General features: G+C 50.7%; 9 protein-coding genes across 9 annotated transcripts; 4 read left to right on the forward strand and 5 right to left on the reverse strand.

The window, feature by feature from the left end:
- Positions 1 to 331: 331 nt before the first annotated feature.
- On the forward strand, positions 332 to 2,342 carry MIND_00592900 (uncharacterized protein; the record flags this gene model as incomplete). Its single annotated transcript, XM_037362687.1, has 18 exons — positions 332 to 498; positions 551 to 692; positions 745 to 792; positions 848 to 913; positions 964 to 1,029; positions 1,078 to 1,146; positions 1,198 to 1,266; positions 1,323 to 1,394; positions 1,441 to 1,506; positions 1,558 to 1,617; positions 1,665 to 1,727; positions 1,778 to 1,787; positions 1,840 to 1,887; positions 1,942 to 1,989; positions 2,038 to 2,085; positions 2,139 to 2,186; positions 2,239 to 2,288; positions 2,340 to 2,342. The coding sequence occupies 18 exons, from the start codon at positions 332 to 334 to the stop codon at positions 2,340 to 2,342; spliced, it is 1,143 nt and encodes a 380-aa protein (XP_037220608.1).
- A 401-nt stretch (positions 2,343 to 2,743) lies between these two features.
- MIND_00593000 (uncharacterized protein) lies at positions 2,744 to 3,371 on the reverse strand (the record flags this gene model as incomplete). Its single annotated transcript, XM_037362688.1, has 3 exons — positions 3,153 to 3,371; positions 2,856 to 3,098; positions 2,744 to 2,797 (listed from the first exon to the last, which is right to left on the reverse strand). The coding sequence occupies exons 1-3, from the start codon at positions 3,288 to 3,290 to the stop codon at positions 2,744 to 2,746; spliced, it is 435 nt and encodes a 144-aa protein (XP_037220609.1). The 5' UTR covers positions 3,291 to 3,371.
- A 795-nt stretch (positions 3,372 to 4,166) lies between these two features.
- Positions 4,167 to 6,263, forward strand: MIND_00593100 (uncharacterized protein; the record flags this gene model as incomplete). The annotated part of the gene is made up of 8 exons (XM_037362689.1): positions 4,167 to 4,180; positions 4,237 to 4,452; positions 4,505 to 4,756; positions 4,922 to 5,140; positions 5,197 to 5,295; positions 5,351 to 5,638; positions 5,686 to 5,991; positions 6,044 to 6,263. The coding sequence occupies 8 exons, from the start codon at positions 4,167 to 4,169 to the stop codon at positions 6,261 to 6,263; spliced, it is 1,614 nt and encodes a 537-aa protein (XP_037220610.1).
- A 2,623-nt stretch (positions 6,264 to 8,886) lies between these two features.
- On the forward strand, positions 8,887 to 10,328 carry MIND_00593200 (uncharacterized protein; the record flags this gene model as incomplete). Its single annotated transcript, XM_037362690.1, has 3 exons — positions 8,887 to 9,119; positions 9,169 to 9,757; positions 9,807 to 10,328. 3 exons carry the CDS (start codon positions 8,887 to 8,889, stop codon positions 10,326 to 10,328), a joined length of 1,344 nt encoding a protein of 447 aa, XP_037220611.1.
- A 1,743-nt stretch (positions 10,329 to 12,071) lies between these two features.
- MIND_00593300 (Chondroitin AC/alginate lyase) lies at positions 12,072 to 13,950 on the forward strand (the record flags this gene model as incomplete). Its single annotated transcript, XM_037362691.1, has 11 exons — positions 12,072 to 12,300; positions 12,351 to 12,417; positions 12,470 to 12,525; positions 12,575 to 12,739; positions 12,785 to 12,880; positions 12,940 to 12,958; positions 13,012 to 13,179; positions 13,232 to 13,367; positions 13,422 to 13,484; positions 13,533 to 13,848; positions 13,901 to 13,950. 11 exons carry the CDS (start codon positions 12,072 to 12,074, stop codon positions 13,948 to 13,950), a joined length of 1,365 nt encoding a protein of 454 aa, XP_037220612.1.
- A 251-nt stretch (positions 13,951 to 14,201) lies between these two features.
- On the reverse strand, positions 14,202 to 16,329 carry MIND_00593400 (FAD-binding FR-type domain-containing protein; the record flags this gene model as incomplete). Its single annotated transcript, XM_037362692.1, has 6 exons — positions 14,202 to 14,212; positions 14,266 to 14,359; positions 14,415 to 14,763; positions 14,816 to 15,336; positions 15,388 to 15,899; positions 15,948 to 16,329. The coding sequence occupies 6 exons, from the start codon at positions 16,327 to 16,329 to the stop codon at positions 14,202 to 14,204; spliced, it is 1,869 nt and encodes a 622-aa protein (XP_037220613.1).
- A 1,093-nt stretch (positions 16,330 to 17,422) lies between these two features.
- MIND_00593500 (FAD-binding FR-type domain-containing protein) lies at positions 17,423 to 19,518 on the reverse strand (the record flags this gene model as incomplete). Its single annotated transcript, XM_037362693.1, has 6 exons — positions 17,423 to 17,433; positions 17,485 to 17,578; positions 17,631 to 17,979; positions 18,027 to 18,529; positions 18,579 to 19,090; positions 19,149 to 19,518. 6 exons carry the CDS (start codon positions 19,516 to 19,518, stop codon positions 17,423 to 17,425), a joined length of 1,839 nt encoding a protein of 612 aa, XP_037220614.1.
- A 740-nt stretch (positions 19,519 to 20,258) lies between these two features.
- MIND_00593600 (uncharacterized protein) lies at positions 20,259 to 21,753 on the reverse strand (the record flags this gene model as incomplete). Its single annotated transcript, XM_037362694.1, has 6 exons — positions 20,259 to 20,438; positions 20,483 to 20,698; positions 20,742 to 21,214; positions 21,264 to 21,385; positions 21,433 to 21,561; positions 21,614 to 21,753. 6 exons carry the CDS (start codon positions 21,751 to 21,753, stop codon positions 20,259 to 20,261), a joined length of 1,260 nt encoding a protein of 419 aa, XP_037220615.1.
- Positions 21,754 to 22,133: 380 nt separating this feature from the next.
- Positions 22,134 to 23,101, reverse strand: MIND_00593700 (Endo-chitosanase; the record flags this gene model as incomplete). Its single annotated transcript, XM_037362695.1, has 4 exons — positions 22,134 to 22,252; positions 22,301 to 22,407; positions 22,464 to 22,639; positions 22,685 to 23,101. 4 exons carry the CDS (start codon positions 23,099 to 23,101, stop codon positions 22,134 to 22,136), a joined length of 819 nt encoding a protein of 272 aa, XP_037220616.1.
- Positions 23,102 to 23,464: the final 363 nt, after the last annotated feature.

Consider the following 23,464-nt stretch of genomic DNA (forward strand, 5'->3'; position numbering starts at 1 on the left):
ACCATGTGACTCGTCTTCTTCATCATTCCATGTTTCCGTGCAAGGACAAAAAAGCCGAATCATACATCTACATTGGAGAACGACATGCGAACGACCAACGCGTCATCTATTATCAATGCTTCAATGGATTGTCAGCACGCAACTTGTAGAAGGTGCAGTTTTCTTGGCGATCAGAACTTTTGCGCGAGGTACGACATATCCGACATCTGTAGCTAGCTATCAGATACCAACCTTTCTCGACTTGACCCCATTTGGGCATTCAAGTTCGAACCTGCTCCACTGGACTCTCATTCGTCTTTCCCGCCGATGGTCAGTTGCATGTGCTACAATAATGGCAGCATCTTTGGCTTTCATCTCTGAAATCTCAACAGAATGGTACCATGAATCAACTTCTAAATTTATTCTCCGATTGCAGTTATGTGCCTCACCAGACTCGGACTGCGGAAGAGTGGAGGTCACGCATCTAGCGTATAAAAGCCATGCAGAACGAGCACTAAAGTCAGAGTCTTCTGCTCTTGTCCCTCCTCCCCTCAGCCACCATCATGTTCAGCGCCAAGTTCACCTCCCTCCTTGCTCTTGCACTCGCTGCAATGGTCGTCGCTGGACCCGTTCAGCGTGCAGTCGCTCCCGACCTCGTCGACTCCGACAACACCAGCTGGCACATTGGCCGTGCTGCCCCAACTCCCAATCTCGTGTGTGCTTCACGTGTCTCGTACCACATCTCTGATTTCTCTCGGTGCACAGGACTCCGATAACAGCAAGTGGGTGATCGGCGACCGAGGTCTCAAAGTGGTACTAGTATTTGTTATCAGTCCAAATTGCTGTAAACTGAGCACCCGAAACCTAGGACGACAACAACACCGGCTGGACCATCGCGGCCGATAAGCGCGAGCCTGCCCCAACTGCCCCCGTGGTCAGTGGGGACACCAGTTTGAAACTCGCTATCTTACTCGATTGTTGCAGGTTGACAAGAACAACAACAACTGGACCATCAATGCCGACAAACGCCAGCCGGCACCCACTCCAATCGTAGGTCATGATGCGACAAGCAATCCACAATAACTTATCGTCATTGAGGTTGACAAGAACAATGATAGCTGGACGGTAAAGGCTGCTGACAAACGCCAGCCTGCCCCCACTCCGGTGGTAAGCCAAAGTTTCGTGCCAGTATCATTAAAATAACCCATTGCCCTCAAGGTCGACAAGAACAACGATAGCTGGACGATAAAGGCTGCTGACAAACGCCAGCCCGCCCCCACACCAGCGGCAAGTCATAGCATCTCTGCAGCGCTGAGACCACTGAAATAACCTTTTGTCAACAGGTCGATGCTAACAATGATAGCTGGACCATCAAAGCTGCCGAGCGACGCCAACCCGCACCAACCCCAGTTGTAGTATGTATCACTTGATTTGCTAGTACCAACACTGACCATCTTTCAGGTCGACAAAAACAACGATAGCTGGACCATCAAGGCCGCTGAGAAGCGTGTTGCTCCCACTCCCAATGTGTGTCATGGCGGTTGGGTGTTTCATGGAGGATCTAATTGAGGCTGCTAGCTGGACGCTAACAACGACCACTGGACCATTAATAATGCCAAGCGCGCTGCACCGACCGGAGTATGTTTTGCGACTGCCGGTGGACGAGTCATGCTGAGATTGGATAGCTTGACAGCGACAACGACCACTGGACCATTAATGACGCCAAGCGCGCCGCACCGACTCCTGCGGTAAGTTTGTTTTGTGAAGCTACTTTGCAGCAAACTAACCAACATAACAGGCTGATACCGGTACGCAACATTGCCCACACCTCTCTTTATCTTAGGCTCATCCTGTCTCAAGACAGCAAGAACAAGAGCTGGACTGTTGGTAACCGGGCTGTGGATGAGGGTGTGTAAAGACACATTGGTCTACATAATCGAAGCTAACGGATAAACCTAAAAGACAACAAGGGCTGGACCGTCGGTAACAATCGCCGTGCGGTCGACCAAGGTACAATTAATCGTTCTGCCAAATTTCACGTATAACCTATCTTCGCAGACAACAAAGGCTGGACTGTTGGAGACAACCGTCGGGCAGTAGACCAAGGTACTACTCAATTCGGACTTGCTCGATATTCTCCCACCGACTGACTTCTACAGATAACAAAGGCTGGACTGTCGGCGACAACCGTCGAGCTGTTGACAAAGGTAACAAATGGCTTGGTTACCAGTTCTGCATATACCTCTAACATGATCTTAGACAACACCAACTGGACCATTCACAACGCTCGCGCCGCCGCCACTCCTTTGGTTTGCCGTTCCTCGTCTCCGAAGTCATCCTGGTATCTAATCGTATCCTAGTAAAAGCTTTCGGAGTTGGGAGCAAAGTGTTGGGCTTTTGCCAGTGCACACGAGTAAACATTAAATATTCTCAATATACATGACGAATGGCAACGAAAACCCATTTCTCTTTCAAGTCTATGATTTGCTATCCCAATACCGTCGCAGAGAATCGATCTTGCGACGAAGTTCTAAATCTTGACTTGGGCAACTCGATCGGGCACACGTGACTGTGCTGTGACATCGTAACTGTGAACGGCCATCTCACTGGTCTTGCCAGCGAATCCAAGGAGTTGAGAGGCGAACACGGGCGTGGAAGTGTCAAAAGGCGGCTCACAAATTCATTATAAGCAAAAAAAAGCTACTAGTTACTGACGTGTCCGTTGCAAGTTTCAAAAAAAAACTTCAACCACTCGCTCCAGCCCTCAAACAACCACCAAGGAGATGTTTCTGGTCTCAAGGAAAGGGAATAGACCAGCCTGACGCGGTTACTTCAAGTCAGCCGCGAAATCCGCAAGAACGACACGACTATCTTACCCCAATCAGCGTTGCATGCACCAAGTTCAATTGCGCGGGTCCTTTCTGGATATTTTGGGGGATCGTGACTGTGAAGTTCTGATGTGGCGGCTTGCCCAAAGTCCCCTGCTGGAATTGGGGGTTGAATGGTCCGTTGTAGAGTATGGAGCCCGTGATGTCGGAGGGAGCTGGGCAGCTGGGTCGTCCAGCACACGACACGCAGCCAATGACAACTGCCACTTCTATGGAGCCGGTGAGAGAATCCTTTTCAGCGGCTGATTCAGATGACAGTTTCCGCCAGAGGTCAACGACGCTTACAGGACGATCCACCTCAACGACGAGAGACGAGCCTGGGCGGACATGGGTGCCCGGTGGAGGAGCGCCGATTTGAGCAGTTTGGGCGTTGATGCCAACGAGGAGGGCGGCTAGCACGGTGAGTCGAGGGATGAGTTTCATGCTTGAATGGAGTGGAGCGTTCAGAAGAGGTTGGGGGCAGCTCTTATATGCGTGCGGCCAGTCATTACCGCAGCGAAGACTCATTAACTGGACGGAGCTAGACGGTGCCGGGGCATGAGGCTATAGCATCACCTTATGGTTAGCTGAACCGGAATGTTTATGCAGACTCTGTTTCGGCATCCCGCAAAGAGTTCATTATCCAGCTTAGTCCGGGAAAGTCACTCTCATCTTTTGGCTGAGGATCTCTCTTGGTCAGAATGTCCCAGATAACTCGGGAGCGCCCTTCCCCTTAGTTTTCATTCTCCTGAATGGAGCCTAATAAGCGGGAAGCGGGCCGGAGTACATGTAGGTCCAAATTTCAGCAAGCAAGGTAATTTAAATGACTTTGTTGCTGTAAGAAAAAAGTAAGAATTAAAGAAACCATCGTGCCTCACTGCAGGGCCAACTTCTACATAAAACTCCGGAGAATGTTTTTGTTGTGATCATGATGGTGATAACAGATTATCATCAGATCGTCACCTTTTTTCCCTCACAAGTCACCTCCAAGTTCAAGCAATCCAAACGCCGGCGCCAGTTAATTCGTAGACCCATAGCCACTGTGCGCCGATAGGTACCTGATCCCCCGCTACACCTACCTCCGGTAACCGCCTCCCTTTTTTTTTACCTAAAACCGTCCGAGTCAATAGTCAACGCGACGCGAAAAATGGGAAGGTCATAAGTACTTCTTGCCGCATTTATCTTGATGTATGCTATTTAAGCTCGTATCAAAGTCAGGGATGCGCATCCACAAAAGCAGGCGTGTTCTTTGCTTGTCATCCTTGTTTTCTGCGCTGACCTCTCGACTCGGAGTAGAGCGCGACTCTTTTGGGTTGAGCAATGAATGTCCCAAGGTATAGACTTGCTCCACTCATGGCCAATGCGTATGTAACTGATGTCTCTCAAACAGTGGTATCGAACGGGAACCTGTACTGACTCGACTGGACACCACTACTGGACATACGTCCGTTCTTTTCCTCGAACCTGGAAGTCGTTTCTCCCCAGAACTTATCCTCAGACACGAGAGGGCCGGTATCGAGTGCGCTACGTGCCACCAACCACTTTCTTTTCGCAATGACAGCGGTCAATTGACGCTGGGACATTGGGAGGAACATGTGGTGAGGTGGTATGCGTGCTGAACCGTTGTTTGTCCACACTTTCTAACTTTCACGCTCCAGTTCAGAACCTAAAAGCCTCCCTTCGCCACCGAATACTGCTGATGCTCGTCGTATGAGACGCTCAGAAGCAGAGCGCATCGCCTACTTCGTCAATGACCCTCATGTCGGGCAGGTAGAACCGTATCAAGTGCTTTGCAATGTCTGCAACCGTTGGATTCGCCTTCGCTCTCATTCGACCTATTGCTCGATTCCCTGGGACGCACATCGCAACACTTGCCTGAAGAAGCAGGGGCAGCTTTTCATCTCAGTTAGGTGAGTCCTTGTTTGCTCTTCTCTTCTTTGATCCACTTCCTTGCTTGCGCCACCACCAAGTTACTTCGGCTCGCGGGTGCTTCCACGTCACGAAGCATCTAAGTAGTCTCTTTTTTTTGCAACTTCTGCCGCGATGCTTGCTTACTCCCAACTCCTTCGACGTAGCCCGCCTCTGACCAGTCGTCCCCTCAAGCGTGCAAAATACGGGTCGGCTCCGGCTGTGAAAGAGGAAGACGTGGATGGAGAATATGAACTCGAGGAACCGACAGTGGCAATGCCAAAACAAGACTCTGTGACGCTCACCCAACGAGTCGCTTTCTTTGCGAACGACCAGACCGTCAAGGAGTTTGACGAAAACGGGGCCCTGTGTGCTGTCTGTAGCGGGTGAGTCCCACCAACTTCGATGTGTTCTAGTTTGAATGGCTTACTTCGACATATAGGTGGGTTGCATTTCGTACAGACAATCATGAAGTTGCGGTACAAGCCTGGCGCGAGCATCGTCATAAATGTCCCCCCAGCCCAGTAGAATCTATACCAAGGTTCGTCCTTTCAATTTTGGCGCGAAGCACACGTCCTCAATGTTTTCATTGGCAGTCGGCCTGCTTCTCCGAGCGTTCTTCAACCACATATCCGCCTTCCGCTTCCTGATGCACCGAACATTACTGTCGATCTCTCGCCACAACAGTACCATCCTCCCCACCAGTTGCGTCAACGAAATGCCGAAGACCGTCGTGCCCGACTCCAATCAGACTTGTTGATTCGTACTGTGGAGCCAAGTCGAGTTTTCTGCACGCTGTGCAAGAAATGGGTGGCTCTGAGACGAGATAGCAGCTATTGTGCCTATCCTTGGGTACAGCATCGAGCCAAATGTCTTGCGCGATAGTATGTTCTTGGTTGGGCTCGTCAGATAGACCACTGACGAGTGACAGCGAACGGAAACTTCAAGAGCAGCGAGAACACGGGTCTGCGAATGCATCGACTAATAGTCGGCCGGCCCAACTTGTCGCTTGCCAGCCTTCGCCGTCTTCTCCTTCAAACAAAACGATTCCAAGTCATCCTCCTCGCCATGTACCTGGCTACGCACTTTCGTCGGTCCCAATAGAATCAACGAACGAAGACCTCATCCACGATGACTCGAGTGTGGTCCAGCGTGATGAGCAAAAAGATAAACCGGAGCTTCCGAAAACCCCTGTAAAACGCGCTATGCGTCTCGATCTTAACTTGGGATCTGACCGGTTTGACCTTGCCCCATGCTAAATTTCTCGTAATTGACATTTGTCAACGCAGCAATGTCTTCGTTTGGTCTTCGATCCGCTACCTGTTCTGCACCACGCATGCGTCGAGTGACGAGCTCACTGTTTCTTCGTTGTTGGCCTATGTTAACGCTGCACTACCCGTGGACAAACACGAGGAGTTTGACATGCGGGAGGTGGTTGTTGCGGTTTCTGCTGCATCTGGTGCTGAGTTTGTCCTTGAAGGTGATGTTGTTCGTCCACGGATTGGATGACTCATCACTCTGCTTGCTATTGTTTTGTTGCCTGTGTTCGTTCTTGTGATGCTTTAATGTTGCTCTTTCAATGTAGAAACCTAATAGTAACGGTTAGCGTTGTTATTAATAAGTTAGATTCAGATACACTAGTGAGCTATTTAACCACATGATACAGTACGACTCCAATTACACGCTTCCGTAGTACTGATATTACAACCTGACTGAACAAAAAAGAGTGGGGTTAGGGTCTAGTTTTTCGTATGACCATCCTTTAGAAACTGTTTGTACCTCTTTTGGGCATTCTCTCCCACCATCAGCTCGCCGATCCTCTGTTCTACAGCCTTCCACTCGTTGAACTCTGGCGGCAGGATGTTTTCGCGATGCACAAAGTTCAGCCCAACCCGGCGTAAACACGAGCTGCGCACGCCGAGTAGCCCGCGGCCCCAACAGCTATCGAGCACGTCGTTCGGGTCGTATTCGGCCCGGTTTTGGCCGCCATTATATTCCAAAAGCTCGACAAACTCGAAAGTCAAGTTCGTCAGAGAGGACATGGCAGCGAGGTGCTGGAACATAGGGCGCAGTTGTGGATCGGAGTTGAACATGGCCAATGGGGAATAGCTGCTGTACCAGTACTGCAGCCGGAGATGCCGTATATGGGGCAACGCGATGGTCTCCCCCAGTCCACAGCGAACAATCAGGTCAAGCTCGTTCGGGAGCACATCGAATGTGTTGCACTGAAACACGATGGCGTGGGCTTCGATGTAGACCTGGCGACAGACGCGTAGAAGGGCGACCGGTATCGGATGCCGTTGAGTGGAGGAGGGCTGGGCGTGGAGTTGCGAGATGCCTTGCAGGAGACTGATTGGATCACCTGACAACAGTTTATTATGGTCCGGCATCGCCCTCGCACGGACCACGCGTCTTTTGACCCGTCTGTCATCTGCGACGGATAAACGAACTCGCCGTCCTCCCAGCGCCTCTTCATAGATCGCTCTCCGCAGCTCGAGCGGTAGCTTGTGGAAGAAATGACAGTTTTTCGGTTGGGTTGCTGGCTCTTTTGAACCGAGGTCAATGCGCCGTCTAGGCAGTGGTTTCGGTTCTGGGAGTGGTTTGCAGTTGTGGCCAAAATGCCCCTGCCGAAGATCGCCGAAACAGCACGAGTAGAGCAGGAAGGGGAAGCAGAGTATGGCGCCGAGAGTGTAACCTAGATAAATCCCGCCAGCAAGGAGAAGCTTTCCAAGACCTGTGCTGGGGCCATGCGACTTCATGGGGAGAGAGATGGTGGAAGGAAAGAGAGTGCGCGCTGAGGGCTGTGTTATAAAAGTGGCCAAGTTTTGATCTCGAGTTGGATTGACGATCACCGATCCGAATTTTGCGGACCCTGGTGGAGAAGCGTCCCGCCGGAGTACCTGTGAGTAAGTACCTCGATGTTTGTCGAGCTTCGTTCATGCTGCCACCAACCCCTGAAACTTGGGGGACCAACATCGGCGCCGCAGTGATAAACATCCCAGGTTGCCAAGGCCGCTGTTGCTCGCGTGGGGCAGACCACCGTTTGAATACTCTACTATCGCAGTCGCGTCTATCGAGGCACAGCAATGACCCTTGAGCTTCTCGACCCAACAATCAGATCATTCACCGTCTGTGCCAGAATCTTCCAATGCGTATATTCTGGAGGGTATATATCTGAGTCTTCCTCGCCCTGGCGACGGCGATAAACAAATTTAAGTTCAACCTTTTGCAGGTTGGGGTTTTGGATGCCCAGTAGCGTTCGTCCGAAACGAGTTGTCAGAAACTTGTCCGGTTGGTAATTCTGGCGCGGTAGGTTGGGATCGAACACCCTCAGTTCGGCGAATAAGAATGACAAATGGGTCAACTCGGGCATCGCCGCAATGTGCTTGAACACCGTAGGCTGGGGGTCAGAGAAAAACACATCGGGCTGGTACTGCATGTACCAATAATGTACTCGCAAACGCTTGATGTGAGGCCGTCCCAAGTTTTCTCCCAGGCCATAGCGCATGATAATCTCGAGTTCGTTGGGAAACACGTCGAAAGTGTTCTTGCTGAATAATATCTCATGCGCCTCCACGTAAACTTGGCGACAGACACGAAGTAGTGCGATAAGGAGCGGTGAAGATCTGACATCACGGTAGGCTGGTCCTCCCTGCGTATACTGAGGTGAATCTTCGGTGAAGGAGCTCGAGTCTACGAATCGTCGTTTCTTTTTTTTGTCGTCGGAAAGGTACATCCGAATTTGGCGATGGGCGATTGCGTGTTCATAGACTACAAGTCGGAGCTCCAGTGGCAGTTTGTTGAAGAAATAACAGTTCTCAGGCTGAGTTGCTTGAGGTCGAGAACGAATGTCTACCCTCCGCTTTGGAAGCGGCTTCGGATCACCCAGTGTTGGGTGGGTTGGCCGCTGGTAAAAGAACGTGACAGGGCAACATACCAGCGCAACCAATGCAGACGCTGCAAGGCCCACACCTTCAAGCAGCCGTTTCACCAGTGGCGGCGGAACCATATGGGTGGAGGCAAGACGACAGAGGCAGTGCTCGACATTTACACTCGGCGCGACAGCGAAATTTGACGGGAAGCAGCCGTTCGGCCATCACATGACATTTGCCATTCTCTCTCTCCTCCATCCATGTTGGCTGAACTCCCATCCGAGTTGGTCTACGAAGTCACATCCCATCTCGCCCGTATCGAGCTGTTACCCCTCACCCAAGTAAATCACACTCTTCAACTCCAATGCGAGCCAGCAATCTATCGCACAATCTCATTGTCCTCTCCGACACACGGTCAATTAGTCAAATTTTGTCGGACTCTGGTGTCTCGAGCGCAACTGGCGAGCTATGTGCGAGAACTTCATGTTGATATGTGAGCTTTGCTGTGTAGTCTCAATCCAGTCTAGAGCTGATATTCGTAGTGCGTGTGGACCCGCGGGAACCTGGTTGTTGAAACCCTTCGAGACCCTCCTGCTCCGAGCCTTGGGAATGTTAGAGGAACTCAAATCACTCTCCGTGGTCAATGCGCCCTCGATTCTCCCTTTTCTCTCCCGTGGCAACATTCATTTCCCTTACTTGACCGCTTTCCGCTGTCGTCCCAATCTTGCCTCCAGCTCCTCTCTCGACGATATAACAAATTTCTTGAATAAGCACTCTTCTCTTGAGTACTTGGCCATCTTCCCTAGCCACCTACCACTCTCTCCTGACATGTTCTCCCGCAATATCACTCCGATCAACCTCGCCAGCCTCCGTACGATGCTTTCATTTCCTTCATTGGCCAGTCTCGGACTTATCTCTCCTGGATCATCTTTCAATTGCCTTCAATTGGTGTGGAACGAAGATAAACTTGACGGATATCACTTCCTCTCGCAACCTATCGCTGTTCTGGACAATTACCTGCTCTCGTGGCGATATTCTGTACTACTTCAGACCATCAAGTCTCACTTTCTGCAAGTTCATACCCTCAAATTTACTTTCATCCAGTCTCTCGTCCATCAAAATGAATGGGAGGTAGGCCTCCGAGCGCTTTTTGAACAGCATTACTAAGTTTACGCGCCAGTTATTCCTGGTCAACTTCGAACAAGTTCTCCCCTCATTGAATACCCTCCAAAACTGCAGCTTTCAGAATACCGAGCCAATTCATGTCACCCAAGATGTCATTTCCCAGGAACACGTTTTGTTGAGTCGTTGGAGCTCCCTTTCTTCGTCGTTGCTGCGGGTGCTCTTTCCAAGCCAAGTAGCGTGGTCTCGGAGTAGCAATCCACTCTACTGGAGCCTAGGTTCATCAATCACCATCGAATATCATCGAAATCTCGATGGATCGCGCAGTGCTACAATCTCCAGTCACAATGTCGAAGTACTCAAGTGGTTTTTCACGAAGGCGGTTTCTAAAGAGGTTGGTACTGGCTCGATGTATGCTGTTGCGCTTGGCCTCGTTGGCCAGGAAGGTATGGATGAAGTAACCAAGTGCATTGAGATGGGGAAGGATATTTCTGGCTTCGGAGTGATCCAAAGGCTTTTGCAGAAAGGATATGGCCTTCAAGACGCGGAACTTCATCTAGCATTCACCGATAATCTGTAGTAAATTTGTTTGTTTGTCTGTGCAGTAAATGGTACCATCATCTTGCTCATCAATGACTCAAGTCTGAATCACACCTTGTCCACGACCTCCACAACAAGTTTGACCACGTAGTCCAAGGACGTGGTCCTTCGACATTGCTATTTAACTGAAACATGGCCTATATATTCTTCAGTTCCCAAGCTACCAGTCGCTCGAATCATGGCTGTCAGTGCCGCGTTTTCTCGCCTCCTGCCCGTTTCTCCTCCATCCGACGACAAAAAATTCCGAGCTCGAGCAGAGTCGGCTGCTGCCCGTGCAAAAATAACACTTGAGCTCGAGAACTGGATCAACAAGGCAGAAACGGACGTTCCAGATGTTGTTTTTCTGCGGCGTTTCGAGGACCTTGCTCTATCGAAGGAGGAGTGGAACCACTACGCGCTGATTCGAGTGGTTTATCTCATGCTGTCTGGACGCGGTCGAAGGGATGGTGCGCAGTTTGTTTTCTGTCTGTTTAGCAAGCTTAAGTATGCTTGTAGGACGAGATGCGATACTCCAGGGCATTGAGCTGAATGACAGGAAACACGGCCTACGTTTCAATGTAACCAACGCGTACTTCTGGCTTCAAGTTGTCCACTTTGCCATCTCCAGCACCCCAACGCTGTGTATGCCAGACCCATCCAGCTCTCTCGCCTTCCTTGAAAATATGCTAGCAGATCCAGATGACGAAGTTCTTTTCGAAACAGCGTCAATCGTCTCTACTGCCCCTAGCGATTGGTCATTGCTCGATAGCCTCGAGTCGAATCCAGTTATTGGCGCCCCGTCTTCTGATGAACCAAGTTCCGAGCTCACAGGCAATGACTGCGGACCCTGCGAGACTCTGGACACCCCCGCGAATTTGGAATTCATCTCATTTCTCCGCCAAAATCCATACCTGGTCGCCTCCGATTTGTGGTTAGTATACTACACCGACGACCGGATGATGAGTGCGAAGGCGTGTGCGAGAATGGAGCTTCCGGACAAGAAGCGACTGCCGAATCTTATTGGGAGAGATGTGGTAGGTTGGGTGTGAGCTGCTATACTTAATCCGTACCTGTTATTATTGGCTCTCAGGTGTCGACTTCTCAGGCTCACGGTTAAATAACGTTATGTGGTCACGATGTGACATACTCTACTCTTCCTCTCCCACCGCGGCTGCTTTTACTATCCTCCTACTTTAGACGCGACAAAGCGTGTAATAAATGGTGCATGTCGTGACATCGGTCCGAAATTGCTTGAATCAAAACAGGCTGCGAGTGTTTTAGGGTGAGTGACAGACCGGACTCCAACTGCGAGACAAGCCAAGCTTATTGACAGTGATAGCGCTGGATAAGATACGGGCAGTTTTGCCGTTGGCACTGCCTGCCGAGTAACAAGTCCACAACGGCTTCAGGCGGACTTTTTGGCCGCTAGGTAATCAGAATTCTCGTTTGAGAAGTCAACGGACTCAATCTGTACAGAAGGGTAGATGCCGCATCGGCATTCGTGTTACCCCTCCCACAATGGTGGAGAGCCTGCTAAATGTGTCTGATATCATCCACCGAGTAAAATTTGGCGTGCGAGCGTTTTATAACACCAACCACCGTGTTCATGACGCGTGTTCTTCGCGCTTTTCTTATTCACGACGACGATTTCCCCCCACAACCGACCATAAACCTTCTACTAATCGACTCCGACACCTGAAAACAAGACTACTGCAGTCGAAAACCGAAAACGGGCAGTGCAGCGATGGTTTCGGGAAACGCGTGTTCTCTTCCAACGATGTCCGCCACTTTCCTTGCGGCTTTCATGACCTTTTCCGTCTTCTCGCTTGCGACAGCCACCAATCCTTTTATCACATACCCGAATGATTTTGTGGACCCACAAGTCGCGTTGGGGCCGTTTGGAAGCAGTCTTCAAGGCGCGCAAGACACGGTTGTTGCTTGGGCTGAGGAGATGAACTCCCATGGACCGTGGAGTGCGGTTGTTATTCTCGTCAATTTTCGTGTCGCCTGAAACGTGATTTAGGTGTCACCTTCAAGCCTGTCGTAGCTCCAAGTGGTGATAAGCATGACTATATGAGCTGGGCACCATAGTACGCTCTGCACTCGTTTATCACTTCTTGTCCTCAACGTTAACGCGCCTAGCCAATGGCCAGATTGCTCCAAGGTTGGCAACAAGACTGCGCTATCCCCAGCCCAGAGTATGCGTCTATCTGCATTCAACTGAGTTCCAAGCTAACGACAAGTCAGTGCGCAAAACGTGCCCTTATGTCTTCCGAGACGGAGAAGTCAACCCCGATCGTAATATACCCGATGATTTCCAATCGTTCTTCAATCTTTCCGACGCTGTCCTTTACAACGCCCTTGCCTTCAGCTTCCAAAACCAGTCGTCCACCGTCTACTCGCAGAATGTTGGTCAGTGTTTGCGCTAACAAATCGGTCCCAGCTCAAGGCATGCAGTCAAATTTGTCAAGACGTGGTTTCTCGACAGCGATACGAAGATGAACCCCAATCTAAATTTCGCGCAGATGAATCTCGGGCCGAGTGGCCAGAGTGGTTCGTAATTTTTACCTTTTTTTCATGATCATGCGGAACTAACTTTTTTTTCCCTGTAGGGACATTTACCGGCGTCCTGTAAATTATTCATCATCTGCGCGAGCTTAAACTAATGCCGAATCCCACGACAGTGATCTGCGAATGCTTGCGAAGATCGCTTCTGGTGTCCTGATACTACGGAAAAGAGCCAGCAGCGACTGGACGAAGGATGTCGACTCCCAATTTGTGTCGTGGTGCAGACAGTATATCACCTGGCTACAAACCGCGCCGCCAGCCAAACAGGCTGCGGCCGCCACCAAGTTTGCTGAAAACCTCCAGATCGCGACGAATAAGCTGAGCATTTTTTCATAGTAATCATGGGACATTCTACGTCAACCAGCTCATGTCGCTCATGGTCCTGGTCGGAGACAACGCTGGGGCAACCACTCTCGGTCGAAAATACTTCGGAGGGCTGTTCAAGACGCAGATCGCAGCTAACGGTGAACAGGTTGGCTACATCAGGTCGTATTCTTTTTTGCTCGGTCTCAATCTATTTGCGCAGCCAATGGAAGCCAGTCGCTCCCGACCTTTCCATTATCGCAACTTCAACATTGCTGGGATGATTGTGGGTTCTTCTCTTCCAATCATCACTGAATGGTTTATATGTCTCTAGACCAATGCTCGTCTGCTCAAATACGTCGACCCCACGTCCAATGATTGGAACACCACGAGCAATGGTGCCACAATCCAAACTGCGGTGGACTTCGTTATGACCGTCAACCCGGCGAAGACGCAGGAGACGAATGTAACGGTGGAGATATACCCCAATGTCGCTGCTGTCGCGGCAACGTATGGCGACCCGAGTGGAAAATACTCAAAGTTCCTTAGCAGTTCGGGATTTCCATATATGGACGACGCGTTTTGGGTGTGGGATCATCCGAAGACGCTTGCCAGCGCGAATGCGGGGGCCAACACACATTCCAACGCAGGTAGCTCAACAACGCTACCGGCGCCAGATCGACGGCCAAATTCTGGAGCTAGCTTTTCTTGCCGTCAAAGCTGGCTGGCAATCGTTGTTTGGGGTGTGCTAGGACTTATTTCCCTAAGCTCTGTGACCTGACACTTGACCATCTTACCTTATTCATTCTCACGGACAATGTTGCTATTTCTGTAGAAACCTCGCTCTTTCCAGTCACCATCATTACAAGAGGTCATTGATTCAGAAGGTCGAAACGATATGGTACAAGTACATACAGCACTGGATAGTAGTCTGAATCCAATAGCAAAACCAAGTCCCCCAATCTGGGTATAACTCTTCGACCCAGCAACATGTCCCCCACAATCAGAAGTTCTCTACATTGGGTGTGATCAGTTTCCAAAGCGGTTTGGTTCGGCAGCCACCATACCTTTCCCGAAGAAGAACCGCGCACCACGGGCATCCGAGTTCTTGTTGCACTGGTAGCGCAAGGTGGAGGCGAGGGCTTTGGGGCCGCAATAGAACTAGTGACGAGTTGAGAACCAACAAAATAGCGTAAGAGAAGGAAAGCAGACGCACCACGCCAATGTCGGATTGCGAGTGCTTGTCGCCCAGCGACTTGAAGACCTTTTCCCAATTCGGCCGCCCGTAATGGGTGGGGGCACGCAGCGAAGTGATCGCATCCTTCTCCGCCCCAACGTCATGGACGACAATGTTGTTGACGTCTTCAACTTGAATAGGGCCAGTCAGGTAGATGTTGATCTCAATCTTGCTTTGCGAGTCTTGCTCTTCGATGGCTCGGAGTAACGAATGGAACCATTCGGCTGTGCCAAAGTCGCGTATGACCCAGGTAAAGTAGACCTTTGACAGGCGCGTTTTCTTGGCGTCGCTGAAGTTCTGCATGCGGTACCAGATTGACTTGAGGATGCTGTGCGAGGTGTTGCTTCAGAACCAAGGTAACACCGAGAAATAGAACGCACGATGCAAACGGAGTAACGCCAATACCAGCACCGACAAGAAGAACCGTCTCGAAATTCAAGAAATCTTCAGACGAACTCCCAAACGGACCATCTACCATAATCCGGGGGAGAACGCGATTGAGTCTTGGGTTCGCAGCAGCAGCGACAACAGTGGCTTCGGCCTCCTTGCCCTTTTCTGACACAGCAGCAGCAGCTTTAGTCTTGGCCCCTTCAAAATCACAGCCAACTGATTTAGCCAGCGCCCGGGTAAAGTCGCCAGTGACACGAATGTGAACGGAGATATAATCCTCCTCTGGGGCGCTCGTCAACGTGAAGGGGTGCCATTGGAAGTACGAGATCTCCGGGCAGTTAATGAAGATGTACTGGCCAGCGCGGGTAGTCGTTTTTTCCTTCTTGATTTGGAGCTCCATCACGTCCGATGGATGTTGAATGACTTTCGAGATGTAGGTGACATGACGAGAGCGAACCTCCCGAAGAATGCGCTCCGATATCCAAATGAGGCCACCGACAATCCAGTAACGCTAGACCAAAGAATATGAGGATCAACAAAGAGGACAACAAAGTTCACACACCCAAAAAACGCCAATGGTGTTCCAAGAACAAAAAGGCGGGCGATCCGGTTTGATCATACAAAACATGCCGTGGAATTGCCACAAGATGAAGAAGGGGACGAAGAGGTGGTGGGTATACCAGAACCTTTCGAATCCGCCATTCTTCCTTGTTCGACGCTTCTCGGTGCTGAAGTAGACCATAACACCGAGGCATATAAGCATGAGCCAGCCCGTAATGAGTGGCCCAATCACAAAATTGGCCGTGATGAAGAAAGCAATCCGAGCACCAGTGGTTGTTGCTGAGGTATCCGCCATTGTCAACTTGAATAAATTCACCAGATGTGCAAGAACGTGGACGACAGAACCGATGAGAATAGCCCATCCGGTCGCCTTGTGGAGGGTTATGTTCTTGTGGAAAGGAATGACATCTCCCAATGGTGTGCGTCGCAGGACAGTGATGAAGTTTCGGCAAACGGGAAGAAGGATGAAGATGACATCGATATGCAGGACCAGAGCAGTTGCCCGAGCGATTGCTAGAGGTCATTCAGCCGAGCGGACCACTTCCGGGGAAAACGACTAACTGTAGGTGATGCCAAACGTGGCTCTTGCATTCTTGAGGTTGTCCTTCAGCCCATAATGGACGAAGCCAAATATAGCGACAAGGAGGTGCAGCAGCAGAAAGACGGCAAAGAAGACTTTCTGGCGGCCCTCGTTTATCATCCAAAGGCTTATTCGCTCAGTCAGCTTGATTTTGCGGGTGGGATCATGACGAAAACGGTCGTTGACGGGAGGTGTGGATGGAAGTTGGAGGCCCTGGAGACGCGCACGCTCTGCTTTATTGCGGGAAGCTGAAGAAAAGGATCGGACTGGGGGAGACGTAATGTCCTGTGGTACCAGCGCGGCTGGAGGGTTGCCATCCGAAAAATCGAGCCCCGAAGAACGATTTGGGGAAGTGAGTGGCATTTCTGGTGGGTCGTTGTTGTGCAAATGAAGGTCGGAAGATAGAGAGAGGGAGAGAGAGAGCCTGGCTAGCAGGGTCTCGAGAAAAAGAACAAGACGAGCCGGTGAAAAAGGAGATCGAGTTGGTGAGGCGAGTGACACGCCCGTAACGGTGGGACACGAAGCATGACATCAGTCATCGACCTGCCCGAAAGTTTGGGCATCATTGCAGGGCTTCATTCAAGTCCCTTGCCAACACGGCGGCAGTATACCGAAGGTGGTTACTCAAAAGAGACAAAATCCTTGAAGCGCGAGCTACAGTATCGCCAATTCAGAATAAAAGATTCCGGCTTGAAACCCGGACTCCAGAGTTGCGGGAGACCGATACTTGGATATTGTCGCATTTGACCATATTGACCTGAACCATGGTAGCGAGGACATCTTGTTTCAAGGGCTGATCGAGCCTGTCGGTGATGACGGTGACGGTAAGCTAGCATACGATTTGACACAGCAGCAAGGGTTCCCAGCGGAAAGAACAACGAACAGGAGATAGCGGTAGCATGCTTGACTAGGGAGATTCCACATGGTGGTGAGCAGGAGCATGGATATTGAGGACGAGGTCGGCGGGTAGTCTGGAGAAAGGACACCGTTGACCTTGAAGGATCGTTGCGGGTAGTCCAAACGAAAGAAAAATGTCGTAGACGGCACCTGAGGCCCAGTAGTCGAAATAAAAACTCTTGATCTACTATTGATGGGCCAACAAAAAGCTCTGAATCGGTGTGTAGCTCGATTTCGCTGGTTCCAGCGGTCAGGAAGGATGAAAGGCGGACAAGGATGAGCGTCGAAGACAAGAAACAGGCGCTGCTGATTGGCCGGAACGGGCGTTGCAGAGGACAGAGGTCCAGACCACAATTCGAGAGTCCAGACCATGTTCGCATCAAAAGTCGGAGAGTCTCTATTAAAACGCGGTCACGCACAGTGTGGAGCGCGTAATTATATGCGCGTTTGTGATTGATCGGCCATCATGGTCAAGGACGAAAGGCTCGCCAGTAAATTTACAAAAAGCATAATAAATAAGACAATAAATTCATGTCGTTGATCATCAATAGATAAGCACTCAGAAATTCTCTACAAGGGACGTCAGTGCAACTACGGTATTCAGGGGTAACTCAAACTCACCTTTCCCGAAGAAAAACCGCGCACCACGAGCATCCGAATGTTTGTTACAATGGTAGCGCAGCGCCGAGGCTAGTGCTTGTGGGCCACAGTAAAACTAAACGCTTCAATGAGAACAACTTTCGGTTGCTGGACAACTCAGCACCCACCACACCGATGTCCGACTCGGGGTGCTTCTGGCCCAGGGACGCAAACACTTGATCCCAATTTGGACGGCCATAATGCGTCGGCGCCCTCAACGAGGTAATGGCATCTTTCTCTGCACCAACATCTTGCACGACAATGTTGTTGATGTCTTCGACATTAACGCTGCCTGTCAGATAAATGTTGATCTCAATACGGCTCTGCGAATCCTGCTCCTCGAGAGCACGGAGGAGGGAGTGAAACCATTCGGCAGTGCCGAAGTCGCGAATGACCCAGGTGAAGTAGACCTTTGAGAGACGTGTTCTCTTGCCTTCGCTGAAGTTTTGCATGCGGTACCAGATTGATTTGAGGATACTGAGCCAAAGAGTGAGCGAGTAGAAAACAGTTGGACCCGAGCTTACGAGGCGAACGGAGTGACACCAATTCCAGCACCAACAAGAAGAACGGTCTCGTAATTGAGAAAGTCCTCTGACGAGGTACCGAACGGCCCATCGACCATGATTCGCGGCAAAACACGGTTTATACGTGGGTTGGAGGTTGTCATGACAACTTGAGCCTCCTGCTCTTTGCTCTTCTCCTTCCCTTTGGCACCTTCAAAGTCGCAGCCAACAGATTTGGCTAATGCTCGCGTGAAATCACCAACGACCCGGATATGAACAGAAATGTAATCCTCTTCTGGGGCGCTTGTGAGGGTGAATGGGTGCCATTGGAAGTACGATATTTCGGGGCAGTTGATGAATATATATTGCCCCGCACGGGTGGAGGTATTTGCCTTTTTGATTTGCAGTTCCATCACGTCCGAAGGGTGTTGGATAACTTTAGAGATGTAGGTGACATGTCTTGAGCGAGCCTCGCGAAGAATACGCTCCGAAATCCATATAACACCACCGACTATCCAATAACGCTAGCAAGCGTCAGTTTTTAAAAGAGAGGGACGAAGCCGGATCATGTACCCAGAAAACCCCGATAGTGTTCGAAGAGCAGTACGGGGGACGGTCTGGCTTGATCATGCAAAACATGCCGTGCAGCTGCCAGAGGACGAAAAACGGAATAAACAGATGGTGGGTATACCAAAATTTCTCGAATCCGCCATTTTTCCGCGTTCGACGCTTCTCGACCGCGAAAAAAACCATCACTCCCAGGCAAATCCACATCAGCCACCCAGTGATCAGTGGTCCAATAACAAAGTTGGCGGAGAGGAAGAAGGCAATCCGTGCACCAGTCGTAGTCGCTGACGTATCAGCCATGGTGAGGTGGTATAGGTTGATAATATGAGCAATCGAGTGAACCGCTGAGCCGATTACGATCGACCAGCCGGTCGCCTTGTGCAAGGTAATGTTCTTGTCGAAGGGGATCACGTCTCCCAGCGGTGTGCGTCGGAGAAGGGTGATGAAGTTGCGGCAGACGGGAAGCAGAATGAATACAACATCCACATGCAAAACGAGGGCTGCGGCACGGGCAATAGCTGGAAACGACATTCGAATTTAATGAACAACCAGAGAGAGAGAAAATAAGCAACACACTAAATGTGACCCCAAAAGTCGCGCGGGCATTGGACAGATTGTCCTTCCAACCATAATGGACGACGCCCAACGCAGCCACCAATAGATGAAGCAGCAAAAAGACAGCAAAGAAGACTCTTTGCCGGCCCTCATTGATCATCCACAGGCTTATTCGTTCGTTGAGTTTCTTTGGCCGTGTCGGATCATGCCTTCGACGACCATCCACAGGCGACTTGGAGGTGGTCTGAAGTCCTTGAATGCGAGAGCGCTCTGCTTTGTTGCGTGTAGCTGAAGAAAAGCTGGCTCCGGCAGCTATCGCAGAATTTTCTCGGTGCTCCTCCAAAGCCGAAGGCCCGTCTGAGAAATCGAGGGTTGAAGATCGTTTGGGCATCGCAAGTCGTTGGGTAAAGGAGGGGAAGGAACCTGGCTGGCAGGTGGGACGAACGAACGAAATGAGAGTGGAAGGAAGAAAGAGACAGGGACCACTGGCCCGTCACAGTGGGTATGACACTGGAAGGTTCGACGTTGACACAAGCATAAGTAACTGCGAGTGGGATCTCGACAACCCGGGCACCATCATTAAGCTGCATAGCTTCCAAGTTTGCCAAGCCCGGAGGTCAATTATAGTCGCGGACTGTCGCGGGCAGCGTAGATCTCCGCTTGACACGTAGTAGTAGTTCCAGAGTAAACCTTCACTTCATCTCAGTCTGTGTGGTTGTCAGGAGTTGGAGATATTCAGCAGGGTACGTTTGCTTACTCTAGATGTCAAAGAACTCTGGCCACTCATGTTCAAACGACATGTCGATGTTGAAACGCATCAGCATTGGCAGGGAAGGCACCCTTGCATAAGCCTGCTACTATAACTCGTACTGAGGGTACTTTGGCTCCGTTCCAAATATCGATGTTGACGCAGGTTGCCTTCGGTTTGCCGTCGCAATCGTGGGGGAGACTCTGGGAGACTTTCACCGAAGTGTCGCTGTTGGTTCGTCACGTTACAGTCACGAGTCAAGGTCGGCCAGGCCTAGGTCGCCCATGGTGCAACCGTGGTGTGGGAGACATCCATAACTATTTATTATACTTACAATTCAAGCTGTGGCCTTGTTTACTATAGTACTTTAATTGTACCTCCAGCTATTGAGTGCTAACTTGACCGTCAATCTGGCTATCAAGCCCCATTTCCTGCCTCTCCAATGTCATTTCCGCTCGCCATGCCTCTTCATTGATCTCCTCATAGTCTTCCAAGCCATCCGCTCGTTCAATACCTTGAATTTCCGCATCTAGATCGGCATTCATAATGACCACCCACAGTAACTTCGACGACTCCCAATATTCTCCCAAGTCGGCATTAGACACACCATGCGTAAGCGGTCTTTCTCACGGTCCTGCAGACCACGTGCACCGCGTAGGCCGATACCCCTCTGGGCGAGCAGACCCGCGAGTCCACTTTGTATTTGTCCAACGCGGGCCCTGTTATTGCTGGATGGCGGCGGGTTTCTGTTGTCACGGTCGTTGTTGCGGTCCAACGCATTCACGGCCAGGTTGATAGTGCCACCAATAAGGCCACCCCCCACCTAGAGCTCCGCCTCTGCGGAGAATTACACCACGATCACGGACTCCAAGAGACCTTCGGGTGCCAAATAGGCCATTGCAGAGGACCCCAGATTGTGATGGCTGCTCATGATTCGAGCGCGAATCTCGATCCGAGTCCAAAGCTTCCAGTTGGAGACGCTTGTCTTCCGCTCGAGACTGCTTGCGAGTCTCTAGCCATCCGTCAAATCTCACCCCCCAGGATGCCATCGTATCCATAACACCGTCGGCCATGGCTGGCTTGGGCATTTCAAAATCGAGTGGCAAGATGAATCCATCCAAAGAAGCGACGCGTCTATATGTCGCCAGAAGCTTCTTGCTTTCTGGTCGTGCGCTTGGGTCCATCGCAGGGACTTTGGGAGGTTTTTTGGCAACAGCATAAACGAGCATACCCGCAAGGGGCAAAGGCACCTTCATTGCGACTGACCCCACTTGACGTTTAAACTTATCCAGCTTGGACTCGGAGCTCGCTTCTCCCGAGTTGAAACCAGCGAGGGCCTCTGGAGGAAGCACAAATCGTTGCATCGCACAGGTCGTACAGATCCGAACGAGGTTTAAAAAGTTGGTTATTGGCGGCACGTAGGTAGCGGTCGGTGAGTGTCTTGGAGAGCATACCGACTTGGGCACCAGTTTGAATGGCGGCTCCAGCGATCATTGCCCAGTGATAAAGGCTTGAGCGAGTTTGAGCAAGACAACTGCGGACATTGATAGCACTCACATGAACCCAATTACGATGCCAGCCAATGAAACGACGCGCAACGGTGGACTGGCGGTCATTGCGAGGTTCAGCCCATCGATAAACGCCAACAGCTCTTCCTGTGAAATATCGACAGACTCCAATACGGCGCTATATCCTCGCAAAAATGGCGAATCAAAGCCAGACACAAGCTGTGGAGCACAATATGGGAGTGGCAAAGCTGGTTGCCTTTGAGCTACTAGTTGTCGTAGCGTGTGATGATGGCGGGAGAAACGTCTGGATGAGAAGCTCTGCGTCGCGAGTAAGGTTGAATCCAGTTGGAGATGCTTGGGGAGATGTCATGGTAGACGAGTTTGGCAAGCGCTGAGCCAGAGGGATGGATAAGGATGGATAGTCTCGAGAAGTCAGTGACTTGAATCCCACAGCAACATTGTGTTAATTCATGGTGATATTCATAGCCCAGTCGGCGCAAGACGGCATTCAGTCGCGTTTTCAATTGGAGTTGAATGGGGCAGAGACAGTTGCTCGTGCAAACTTGTGGTGGATCACTGGATGGAACATTCTTGTCCATGGTCACAAGTCACAGTTTGATTTGTCATCAAGACGATGCCATACTGCCGAGCGAGCTTCAAGAACGAATTCAGGCAGGCGATATTGTACAGGGTAAGATTACAGTTACATCCGAGACATCCAGAGCGGCAACAGAACGGTCACATGATCAATCAGAGCCCAAGCGCTTTTTGCAGCAAAAGCGCCTGCGAATCACCCAAAGACTTGAGGGCAGCGAGGTCGATGCTGCTCTTCTGCACACCTTTCGGTACCTGCATACCAAACACAATATCTATTGATGGATCAAAATGATGAGCAGAGAGAGAGAAAGAAGACGAACAGGCAACATCAGCCTGAGAATGTGCATTATTTCCGTCGACGGTGTTCCCGAAGCATGTCTGGGCAATGAGGATTGAAGCTTCTCCGATAACCTGAGGACTATCCGCACTAACGCAGTTCATATCAGTTCTATTAATTGGAGACTGAGAGGAAATGGAACACACTCTTGATCACCATAGATGCCATAGAACATCTTCCCGTTGCAGATGATCGCTCCAAGGGCGTTGTGCATGAGCAGACTCTTGTAGTCCTTGGTGAATCTCTCTGGAAGGACAAAGTACGGCACTTTGGTCGCATCGAGTGCGCCAAAAGACGTCTCCGATTGGCCGTCTCGGTTACCCTATCAGGTTTATCAGATGTCCTAGGCTTATCTGATTATAAATACCTTGCAGTTCGCCTTGGGCCCATCGCAGTCTACATCCATGTCGGCGATGAAATGGAATGCGGAAACACTACCCGTCAGATTCAGCCAGTCGCCATATATGTTGCTGTAGGTCTTCCGCTGAGGGGTGGTTGGATAGCTAGCAAGCGTTTTGCTGCGGGAGTTTTGTGCAGCTGTGTAGAGCCCTGCGACATTGATGCCGGTATCTGCCGCGAAGCTCGAGGCGAGACTTGTACTCGAGTGTGATCGCTCCGACGCAACCGATGGCGGACCATTAGTGTCGTGGGTATTGTGGGCCTCGCTATACTGGAGGCGAGGACGCTGTTTGACGCGTGCACTATGTCTTCGATGGGACTCGGAAATCCCACACGCGGCAGGAATAACGAGCAATGAGAGGGTCAAAAACGTAGAGAACTTCATGGTCAAACGCTGTTTGGTGCACTAATCAGCGCGAGTCCTTTATATCGTCCGTTTTACTCACCTATGGGTGCTGTTGGGTAAAGACTACAATCGAAGGAGTGCAGAGAGGACGATGGTTTGCTGCACTGAGATGGAAGGTAGTGGGTTTAAATAACCAGCGCTCATACTGAGGAGGTAGTTGGGAATCCTCTTCTATGGACCAACTCTCTGGCCCATGCGCAACGGTAGGAGTCCCGGTTCTTCTCGGGACGACAGAGCCGCGAACGTACTAACTCAGTCGAGTAAACAGCTGGGTTTGCGACGAGACCGAGGCTCCGATAACCATGTCAACCAAAATACGACACAGTGGCTGGATCGTCCGGA

This window comes from Mycena indigotica (assembly GCF_014461135.1).
Source record: "Mycena indigotica strain 171206Taipei chromosome Unknown Mind.scaff0005, whole genome shotgun sequence".
In the NCBI taxonomy this organism is placed as follows: domain Eukaryota; kingdom Fungi; phylum Basidiomycota; class Agaricomycetes; order Agaricales; family Mycenaceae; genus Mycena; species Mycena indigotica.